The sequence below is a fragment of the Carica papaya genome, chromosome 7 (assembly GCF_054855325.1).
Source record: "Carica papaya isolate Zhongbai chromosome 7, ASM5485532v1, whole genome shotgun sequence".
NCBI classification, from domain to species: domain Eukaryota; kingdom Viridiplantae; phylum Streptophyta; class Magnoliopsida; order Brassicales; family Caricaceae; genus Carica; species Carica papaya.
The window spans coordinates 6,883,880-6,895,617 of NC_142315.1; the positions used below are offsets into that span (position 1 = coordinate 6,883,880).

Genomic DNA, 11,738 nt, shown 5'->3' on the forward strand with positions numbered 1-11,738 from the left:
TGTTATTGTATCAACAACACCTGTCTCATATACAAGAGTGTCTAACACTACGCGATAGAGTGTGCAAGAAATTTGAATTCGACTAGACCTGCGGTTTAGGGCAGAGTCTACGCACTCATCGAGTAGGATGTTGAAGTCAACCCATATGTGATTTAGGGTACGTATATTATATGTAAACATCTTGCACATGTTTTAATTGACATAAGTGCTTCACATTCTTTTATTGCAGATGATATTACTCAATATTTAAATGTACTATATGAACATCTTGATTCTGTATTATTGGTGTCTACACTTGGGAACGAAACATTACTGAAAAATGTTATGTACAAATCTTACATCATAGAAATAACATATAGGGCACATAGATCTAATAGTACTAAACACATGGAATTTTGATATAATTTTAGGGATGAACTGGTTTTACCACAAGAGACTTGTATTCAACATCCCTAATAAAAAATCTTTTACTAATTAATAAAATCTCAGATATTGTTGGCGTATAATGATAATGTATTAAATATAATCGTATGCAATTGATTTGGCACCGAGTCAGCGTGCCTTGCAACGCGATGCGCTCCGGTTCGTCAGGGCTACTTACTTGGCGGTCTTACGTGGTGCAATCTTTTTTAATTGCGTTTTGACCTACAGTTTCTGATTTTTCTTTCAAAAATACCATCCAAACCCAAATTTTCACTTATTTTTTCTAAAATTATTTTAAATTTATACTCAACCTATTTTTTTTCTTCCTAATTTTAGATTAAATAAAAATTTATAAATTTTAAAATTATATTTTTTTAATTTTAAAATTAATTTCAGACCAAATTCTAGGACCGAGTATTAAAATTTTAAAAAATAAAAAATTGAAAAATGTTTCAAATAATTATAGTGATAAACAAATGAAGATTTTTTAGAGTAAAATAAGAATTAACAAAATTTAATAAGGCCAGAAGTGGAACAAAAATATGTGACCATAAAAAAACCATCGAATCGATAATTTTAAAAATTCGTCTCAAATTTACCTTTTAGATACCATAAAATATCCTCAAATAACTATATAATCAGAAAACAAATATAATTTCATCATCCCAATACCATACCCTATATTAATTGATCACAAAATATTAGCATCCAAATAGAGGGTAAGAGACTATTCTAATATCTCTTGATATTATAACAACAAAATACAATTTTTTTTAAGTTCTATTATATGATTTACAGGATTACATTACATAAAAATTTCTTATTATTTAATAATATCTTAATTAACTAATGTAATATATATTTATCGTGTATATATATATATATATATAGTTCTAAGATGTTTAGTAATAATAAAAAATAAAATTTAACAACTATATAATATTTTAATTACATAGGAAAATATGTGTTTAAATTATGATAATTAATATTTATATTTTTAATATATTTAATTATAAAAAGATTAATAATAAACCGAATAAATTCTTGTTATTCATAATAATTTAATTTATATAATATCATATTTAGTTTTTAATAGGAAAAGCGTCTATTAAAAACTTATTATCAATATGTATATATTGCATATAATATTTTTGTATATTCTAAATTATAATCTATATTATTTTAATTTAAGTAGAATAAAGAATTACACAAATTAAAGATGATAATAAAAATATAAGTAATTTTTATTCATCTATATTATTCATATCCAAAAAATATAGTTTTTATAATTCTTTTTTGAATTTAAAATATATCACAATTTTTTACTGAATTTTCTTAACATAATATGTTTTAAAATTTAAAAAACAAAATTAAATCCATTATAATTTGATATAATTACATATTTCAACAAATAAAAGAAATACCATATTTATATTGCATTTGCATTTAAGAATTTAATTTTGAAGTTATAAAATTGAGGTTCTTGGTCGAAAGGTTGGTGAAGTATAATAGAGGAAGATGGGCAAGCTCACACAGAGAGAACGTGGAGACGAAACGTTGTAGTCTAATGGAGTGGTTGAATCAAATGGTGTCAGAGCCATACTATCTCTGTCATTTCCTGGCTTTCTTCTCTTATTTACCTGTTCGCACCTCTGCTTCTCTTGCCCTATCTCCCCACATCTCCCATCTTCTGGTTTATCGGGTAGGGTACTCTCTCTTTGTGTGTAAGCAATTTATGACAACTGCTGCTTGTTTAGGCTGTTATATAGTGGAAAATTGCTCTTCCATGCAGGAGATTCAAGGGATTTTGGCATTTTTGGTGTTGACGGCGATCAAAGTATGGCTCCTCTCCTTCTGCTTTCTTCAAGATTTTGATTCACTAATTGGTTCCAAATATATCAGCATTCTTTATTTTTCTTTTTGTTTTGTCTCTTTGGCTTCTTTGCAGGTAGTGAAGGAAGAAACATGGGAGGCGTTTATTGCTGATACACTGTTTTTTGCAAAGGTGGTTCTTAATTTTCTACTCTAAAGTCGAATTTTGTTCAAATTTACTATTTTCTCATTGGATCTTAACTATTTGATAATTAGAGCCTACTTCTAATTTGTACATATTTTGATGTATCACTCTCTTCTCTATTTCATTTTTACAGTCATAAATCTATATTTCCATAAGATCTAAGAAAAAAAGAAGAAGAAGAAGAAGAAGAAGAAGAATCTAGCTTGAATTAGAATACTGTTTTCCAAGTTTATTATATTCTCGCTGATTTAAATTTGAACAACCTATTGTTTTTGGCAGAGATTAAGATCGAGTACATTCAGGATAAGTTTTTAAGATTTATGCTTTATTTTTTTTTCATTAAATACCGTATATTTGGTGCTTAGTATCGCTATCTTTTGACTTGATAACCTCTTGTTTCAGATTTTTCTTATTGCCATTTCCTTATTTATCGATTACCACGTGGCTCTCTGGTACTCACTGGTGTTTTTTGGTAGGCATTTGTGGCCTTATTCTCTGCTTTAATATGTTAACTTATTAACCATGAAACTTTATGGCCTTGCTGGGTTTTGGTTTTTTGTTTTTAGTATAAATACCCAGGCTTCAAATATTTTTTAAGTGAAAACCTCATCAAAGTTTTGTGGGGGATAAGCATTTCTTCAATGATTTTTTGAGGGTTGAAGTTGCTTCTATATAATTAGTTTGTTTCATATTGATTTAGTGCTGTTTTAATGCTGATAGTTATAAAAGTAGTTTTGTTCATGCTGTATGTTTTAACTCTATGACCTTCCTTGCAGTGATATATACTTTAACCCAACAACCGGCCTTCAAAGAACTAGGTATGGAAGAAAGATGTTCTTCTCATTTTTACTGAAATCAGATTGAGTTTCTAGGTTTTGCAATTAAATCAGGAGTGTTTATGTAAACTTCTGTCTGATTGAGCCTTTACGTACATCCAATAAATTAACACTGCTACAGGAGGAAAGATATTCTTCTCACTTTTACTAAAATCAGATTCAATTTCTAGGTTTTGCATTACATCAGGAGTGTTTATGTAAATTTCTGTCTGATTGAGCTTTTAGGTACATCCAGTAAGTTAACACCACTACAGTTGGAAGCATTGCTAACTGAAGGGAATGCATCAAGATTTTGGCTGGTTGGTTCTAGTAACATTCTCAGAAATTTTTATGTTCAATTGTTGGTAACATGTTGCCCTTTTTGTCCCCCCAAAATATAATTGTTGGTGAGTAAGGTAAATAACAAAGAAGTCCTATAAAATCTTCAAACAGCATTTAGTGGTGATTTTTTTGTACCAAAGTTACATAAGTGATCCACAGACTTGCAGTTGAATGTCTATTTAAACTTGTGACATTTTCCATTTAGGGTTCTATGCATTGTTGACATGCAGAACTTGCCCCCTGTATTCTAATAAGATTCATGCTTATTGTTTTATTATGGACTAATACATTTTGCAGGTAGAATTTCGTGCGTCTTTTTCATCAACATGTATCCGTGCAAGTCGGTGCTTTCCTGAGCTCTCAATTACGTATGTTGTCTTATCCAAATAATTTCAGCTGGCTTATTGTTAGTTTTTTTTTTTTGCCCTCATTTTTATGCATGAATGTTTTTGTATGTAGGTACTCGAACAAGAATTTATCTTTTGGAATAATTGATCTTGGACTTTTTCCAAATGCTGCAGAAAAATTTGGAATATCGCTTGCTGGTAATTGATTGTTTAGCAACATACTCCCTCCCTTTCTTGTTCTTAGATGGCTATTGATGTTCATGACATACTAAAAGCTTTTTCGTTTCGACAAGTATCAAGCTAATATGAGATCATTATTGGTTCTTCACTTTTGTAAGTGATTCATATAGTGGTCTTCTATTTGTAGGGGACCTTGGCCAACTTCCTACATATATTTTGTTCGAGAATGCCACTGAGGTTACACGGTTTCCTGATTTTTACTTCGAAGCAAAACCTTCTAACACTCCCATAACCAAGGTATTTCGTACAGACTATCTAAATTGATGTGTTGGTTTTTATAGTAGTTAGTTTTCACTCTTTCTTGTTGCAATCATATCTTGTTTGTCTTTTTAACCTTAACTAGCATAGAAAAAAGTTGCAATCATGTACTGGGATTGGTTGAAACTCATTGCTAATACACCAGTAGGGCCTTGGTAGTTTTTAGTTAGAGTTGCGAGATTTTTCATTAAGTATTATTACTTTACTGTAATATAAGAAGATTAATTATGCATAGAAAAAGTAAAGAAATTATGTGAAAGAAAGCAAGATATTGAGTGTTAGTAAGTTAGAAGCACGTGAGATAAGATAGAGGTTGAGTATAAAATAAGTTAGATGACGCACGTTAGAATAACGTGCAGTAGAGACAGGCTGTTGTCAGGAAAAAAAAAAGACACTTGTTATTTGGTACCAAAACCTTATTGAGAGAAAAATGAGTTACCATCTCTGTAGTCTTTCTTTGGGCATGTCCACGAATTCTAGTATCCTGTCCTCTAGGGACCTCTCTGCCAGTGGTCCAATAATTGCTTGACCTTTCATGCGCCGTAGTCACCCAACGAGTAAAGCCCATGGGCGACCTGCTCTCTTTTATGGTAATCGATTCAAGCTCTATTTTGATTGGCTTGAGGTGTTCTGTCAACTTGTTTGGGATGTTCTTCATTGGATTTTATATTGATTTCTTGGTAGGAAACTGTATGCTGCCTATCTCTACTGGTTTCTGGTACTTTTGTGTACACTTCTTTTGATTGGCCTAGCTTTTTAATTTTTTGGATATTAGTGAGAATGGCTTCAAATAGTAATATAGATTTTAACATGATTTTGTCTAAGCAAGCTCTGGGTGTTCTGTAATTACTATGCAACATTGAAATGGAACTAATTACATGCAATGGGATTAGTGAAGACATAAGACACTGGATAGGATAAACATTCTCATTTTATTAATTCAGCCTGAATGACAGTAAGTCCAAATTAGATTTTTGACAAGAAGAAGATGATCAAATTGTGAGTCTCGTGTGGAATTCTGCGGAATCTCATGTTGTGGACCTGTGTTCTCACTTTGATTCATGCTAGGAAATATGGGATTACGTCAAGCTCTTATATGCCAGCAATATAACTTCTAAGTATGATTTGTCTACTGAAATGCTTATGACTCCGCAATGTGAGAAAACTATTACTAAATATCTTTTTGGGCTAAAACAAGTTTAGGAAGAACTGAATTTGATTTAACCTGTTAGCACCTAATGTGAATGCAAATGCAAAAGCAACGAGAGCATTTGGTGACTTTGCATTTCTTTGCCGGATTAAAGCCAGAATTTGAGACTGTGAACTCACAGGTTTTAGGGCTTGCCACTTCCTTCTTTTTCAGAAGTCTGTGAATGACTTTTGCAGTCTTGCTCTAGGGGTACCTTCACCCTGGGTACTAGTAGTGCCAATTCTCTTTGATTATTAGATAGCCGGGGCCCAAGGAGGACATGGTCGTGGTGGCTTTTATGAGAGTAGTTGTGGTGGCTGTTTTGGGGTCATCATGATGGCCCTCTTGAAATGGAAGTGGTATATTGAGTGAGGGAGGGAAAGATGGTGATGCAGAATCCGGGATCAAGAGCGCAATTCAAACTCCGCATAGACTTCAGCGAGCAGAAATTCAAAATTCTAAGTAACTCTTCCCACTTGACCTGCACTCAACAGGCGAATAAAAATTAAGGTAATTGGGATAATTATTTGAATTGATTAAACGCCACAAGGTGGAACCTTGATAACTAAAATCAATTCAAAAAAATTAATAAAACGCCATAAGAATTTACCTTGATAAGTTGAATCAATTCTCAATCAATAAGAAGGTTGATAAAAACCTAACAAGTTGAAATCTAAAACTTCATAATTTTGTTATTTTCAAACTTGAATGAATACAACTGTGAATTGATGACTTATTTATAGTTTAGTCTATGTGAATAATAAGAAAAATAATACCCCAAATTAATTGTAAAATTTTATAAGAAAATAAATGTAAAATAGAATAGAAAACGTGCAAAAATTAAAAGGATTGCTTTTTAAAATATGATAAATATGATCACTTCAGAAACCTTTTTAAATGGAGAATATCTTAATTAATTATAGAGATATCTTCCTTTAAAGATTAGAGATTTAGTTTTCTCTTTTCTTAAAAGATTGATTGATTTAGGAAGATCTTATAATTTAAAAAAGATTTCTTGAAGATCTCTTAATTTAATAAAGATATCTTAATTTAATGAACATTTTTTAATTTGTTAGAAAAGCAAAACCATTCATGATCTTGTGATAAATGTTTAAAATCTTTCTATGATCTCTTCTAATTTTCCCCATATGTGAATATACCCTTTTAGGAAGATATAATCTTGGTTTGGAAACTTGAAAATATATAATTTTGATTCTCTCTTGATGAAGTTTCAAAATTCCTTGATTTTGGTTTCCTTTTTGCCATTTGAGAAAGATATGAAGAGGAAACTGAAACTTTTCTTCTTGAGAGAAAAATATCTCGAGCGGGAAAAAGTCTCTCATGAGTGGGAAAAGATTTTCTATGGGCTTTTAACTTCGTTAGGGGCCGCTTCTTTTCTTGATTTGGTTGGTTGCTTGAATAGTTTAAGCCGTATGGGCTCATATCAAATGGTCATACACTTTGGGAGTTGGTTGGTAAACCACTTCAAATGATTAAAAATGTGACTGAACTGCTGGGCTGACTTCAATAGTGAATGAAGCTGATGCTACGATAGTCTATAAGCATGAGTACTCCAAACTCTTACGTATCAGGAGTCACAACAAACTTCCACATCTGTTGCCTCCCTTGCTCAATTAGGTAAATATACTGCTTGCCTCTCTTCTATTCATACATCTTGGGTCAAGATTCAGTTGCCACAAAGTATATTTACATAAATCCAGTTATTTTGCTCATATTCTTTCATTTCTGCAGCTCCACTTTTTTCAGCAAATTGTACTGGAAGTCCTATTTGTGGTGTAGAATGTGTTTGCCCCACATCATCTCTTACCATACCTTCCGGTTGTTATATTCCCAATTCTCTGTTTAATCTTGTGTCTGTTAGTCAGTGAACAAATTACCCTCTATACTCAGGGATTTGAAGACGTGGCAAAGGAGTGGTGAAGGACATGAATTTAGGGGCTTGTGGTATCCCGAATCTTCTCTTAACATGTCCTGTTCTGCAGTAATCATTCTTCATGTTCGCAGTCGTCTGGTCATTCCTCTCTAGAGAAATTAAGAATGATCTCGTTTGGTCATTCCTCTCTAGAGAAATTAAGGAAGCTACTTCCTACTTTAGTGCATGTATATAATCTCAATCATGAGTTTTGTTAAATGGAGAAACATCACCTTCTTTCTTTTTGTTTCTTGGTCAATAAAAGACTTGATGAAACATGGGTATGACACAAAAATTTGGGCATTTCAACTTGAAAACTTTGAATTTCTATAATGGTTTAGTTAGATATGTCAGAAATTCATGTTAGCAGAGATTATATGTAGATTCCGCTTGGAGAGTCACATAGACAAGCTTTTCCTATCAATAAAGCCTGGAGAGCAAAGGAGAAACTTCAGTTGGTTCATACAGATATGTATATGCAGAGAAATGAGGATTGAGTCTTTCACCAAATATTTTATAGGTTGATTTTCTATACCCAGTAACTTTCGCTGGATTGATTACCAATACTTCCTAGCAAATCCTACCAATTTTGTTTCGGTAAACCTTAATCATTCTAGGTCAGACATATCACACCACTTAAAATAATCTTCTAAGGCATCTAACCAATCCAAGAAAATAGTAGGATCCAAGGTACCATCATAAGAACTAGGAAGGAACATCAACATTGATCATTTTGATAACTTATACCTAGCATTTTTAGTTGGGACTCTATCATGAATAGGTTGCCCATGAGGACTTTTGTGGTCATATTCAAATTAGTGATTGTCAAAAGGATTTCTACCTTGGGGGATCTAATTAGGATGCCTAGGTAAATTACCATGACTAGTTCATAAGGGAAACCATTCTTTTGAGGTGCAGGAGTAGGAAAAATGCCTTGTGCAGACTCAATGAAATTTTGAGGCTTACCAGGCAGCCTTGTGGAGCAGTGGTTGTATTCTTCAGGTCATCTTTCGAAGTGTTTAAGAGTTTGAGCCATCTTTAGCTGCAACTTAGTTATTCTAGAATCTAGGTAATTTGGGGAAGTTGAAGAGGCAGTATAGTCTAGGTCCATTAGGGAGTAAGTAATGGATAAATCAAGAATCTAAGTGGAAAATTAGAACCTTAATAACTTCAAAAATTCTAGATTCTGCAACAGGGATTGGCTCGGAATTCAGCATGTGTTGGCTGGGACAGCTCAGCTAAGTTCTGGTGCTTTTGGCTTGGTTCATAGTTGTTTCACTTGCAAGGATTGGCATTGCAGCTCACATGGCTTTTAGGTGGCTGTTAAAAGCTGAGATTCTGTGGAGGTAGATCGGCATTTTTTTTTTCTTTGGCTATAAAGTCAAAAAATTCCTGGCAATTTCGTAACTTCTAGCAACTTTATGGCTAGAAGGTTCTTGCACAGCAGGACAAGGCTGTCTGGCAACACCAGACAGAGGCTTTGTCAGAATTCCGGTTGGAAGCCTCTGTTCCTATTTATGTGATGGTGGAGGCGCAATGGTGAAGAGAGTGAGTAGAGGAAGTGATGCTGGGGTCTAGACTTTCTGCATTTTGGTGGTATGAGCATTTTTTTTTTAAATAGAGTTTGGCAGCAGGTGATGATAGGATTTTTGCTCTGATATCAATTGACATATGATAAGTAATAGCAGACCATAATTATTCTACAAAGTAGAGAAATAGAACAAAAATATGAGGAAGAGCATAGAGTAGATAGATAGAGGGAAATGAGGGATAAAGGTGAAAACTCTAAAGGGCAAATAGAAGAATATTTGACAGGCATGAAGAATAAAAGAATATTTGACAGGCATGAAGAATAAGGGAGACAAAAACATAATAGATAGAACACGAATTAAATTTACTTAAAAGTTATCAATTCCAAGTTTCCATAAATTTTGTGGATTAGAACTCTTTATATAGGTTCTAATCTTAACAGAAAAGGAAAACAATTAATAGGAAAATAAACCCGAAGTTTCTGAATTTGTTAAATAACTCCAATCTCTGACAAGGTCTTATTTCTTATTAGGAAAGTAAAAGCTTCTGTGTTAACTAGACTCGGTCCAGATGGCATAGTTTACAAACACAAGGCTAGACTTGTTCGAAGAGCTACGCTCTTGTAGCCCTATAGCCAGACATGAAAAAATCAAGCTACAAATTTCACTTCCTGCTTAGATGGGTTGGTAATCTACAACATGGATGTGGAACTTTAGATAACAGTTGGAATACCATTCTCACTAAATTACTTCAGTTAAATATGGAAATTTCATGGTAAGGATTGCAACTGCCAGATCTAATGCTCTGCGGGTTTCTAATGCTATGTAACTTTATGTTCAAGTTGTCACTTAATTTGAAATGCCCTTTATAAAGTTCACATGTTCTGATCAGTCTATAAGTTCAACGACTCACCTCGGTCTTAAATATTTTTGTTTAACGTGGTATGAACATCTTAGGAATCTTTGTGATCTCTTTTGTTGCAGAGGCTTCTTTCTCGGCATTTTGAGCTTGATTGGCATCTTCTTGAATATGTAAATGGCAAGTAGGTGAGATTCATATACTATTTCAGCAACTCAGTTTTCTTGCTTTGAATGGTTGGATCATTTGGAGAATGTTTGCAGTTAATTTTAAACAGACATCTTACGATGGGAATCAACCTCACCAAATTACAACTTGGTTATTGAGGTAACTACGAAGTGAAAATGATGCTTCAGAGAAAGTTTCTGATGACTTTATGCAGTCCCTTTTTTGAAAAAAAGGAAAAAGAAAGAAAAACTGATTGATGCATGTTGTTATAGGATCTGTGATCAAACCTGAATGCCTGAGTAATTATACATTATCAACCCAAAAAGCATATTTTTGTGTGTCAAATGAGAAGTCAGTGTAAAAGCTAGTCTTACGTATTATTTAATTGAGAATATGAATCAACTATGATCAGGTAGCAAAATTGTCTATGGAATGAAATGGATGTAAGATTTTTGCGAGGTTATTTGAGGTGTATGGGGATAAATATGCCACAGGCCAGTAAATGTAGGACACAGCTTAAAAGAAATTAAACAGGAATACTCAAATAGAGATGTGGCAACTTTGATGATCAACTCAGATAAATTTTAAGTAATGTTTGAATAGCAAATTAGAATTGTAAATTACTGAACATATTAACTGTACTGCATATTGGAATTTGTTTTCTTCAAAACTTCCTTTCCTGAATTCTCAGCGGTTAATTTTTGTAACATTAAGCAGATGATTTTTTAGAGTTGAAGATTTCGTATTACAAAATGGGATCTTTAATTTCATATATATATATATTTTTTCACATTAGTGTTTGACTTTTTATGTTCATTGATCCGCGACTATTAACATATTATGCTTTATTTTCTTCTTCTGGACTTTTTTCTCTTTTGGTTTTTATCTATTGACTTAGTTGTAGTCAGTTGATAATTAGTTTGCTACTTGTTAAGTGATTATGTTGAGAGTGATTAATTAACAGGTTGTATAGGCAATTCACATTTGAAGATTTTATGTCAAATGATTATAGAAGCTATTATATTATCTTAATAATGTTGATTATCTTATAATCTACCTTTAAAATTAATACATAAATAGAGGGATTTTTTTAGTTCGGTCTTAATCTGATTGAAGCCAATTTCATATGTCACTTGCACAAAAACTAATTTATCATTAATGAAGCAGGGTTGACTAAATTATTAGGTCAAGATTTAGGTGAATTATTCGTAACGACACATCTGGGTCTTCCTCTTCTTTTCGACTACACCTGTTGAAAAATAAATATGGCACTGCAATTTAAATTACAACTCTCATAAAGAAGCCTCAGCCAACAGTTAGAGGGGGTGGCGTAATTGAAGTAAGCTAAAAAAAAATTAGAAAGTGTCATGCGTGAGGGAATATAATCTAATTACAATGTTAATCCAATCACATAATGAGGAATCAACTGTTCCACTATTAGATCATAAACATGTGCCAACAATATTTTATGAAGATAATGATGCATGCGTGCATGACTTAATTGAGAGGAGACGTATCAAAAGAGAAAGAATAAAACATATTTCACCCCAAAAAGAAAAAAAAAAAAAAAAAAAAAAAAACATGTTACTCTTACAAGAAAGTTTGTATATTTAGATAT

General features: G+C 32.5%; 1 protein-coding gene across 2 annotated transcripts; it reads left to right on the top strand.

Moving 5' to 3' along the window:
- The first annotated feature begins 1,893 nt into the window (after positions 1–1,893).
- Positions 1,894–10,583, top strand: LOC110812415 (Thioredoxin superfamily protein). 2 transcript variants are annotated; one of them, XM_088207577.1, is made up of 11 exons: positions 1,894–2,125; positions 2,216–2,260; positions 2,372–2,428; positions 2,843–2,912; positions 3,217–3,258; positions 3,502–3,575; positions 3,895–3,965; positions 4,057–4,142; positions 4,312–4,421; positions 10,078–10,136; positions 10,216–10,465. In XM_088207577.1, the coding sequence occupies exons 1-11, from the start codon at positions 1,991–1,993 to the stop codon at positions 10,217–10,219; spliced, it is 753 nt and encodes a 250-aa protein (XP_088063703.1). In that variant the 5' UTR covers positions 1,894–1,990; the 3' UTR covers positions 10,220–10,465. The 2 variants fall into 2 exon arrangements, with proteins under 2 accessions (XP_088063703.1, XP_088063702.1); XM_088207576.1 differs by having other exon boundaries at positions 1,895–2,125; positions 10,078–10,140; positions 10,216–10,583.
- Positions 10,584–11,738: the final 1,155 nt, after the last annotated feature.

Bases quoted from the DNA above. Each gene is read 5' to 3' on its own strand.
- LOC110812415 (XM_088207577.1), top strand. From the start codon at position 1,991: ATGGAGTGGTTGAATCAAATGGTGTCAGAGCCATACTATCTCTGTCAT. The intron at 2,429-2,842 runs GTGGTTCTTAAT...CTCTTGTTTCAG, and splicing joins ATACACTGTTTTTTGCAAAG to ATTTTTCTTATTGCCATTTC. The intron at 3,259-3,501 runs GTATGGAAGAAA...TTGAGCTTTTAG, and splicing joins ACCGGCCTTCAAAGAACTAG to GTACATCCAGTAAGTTAACA.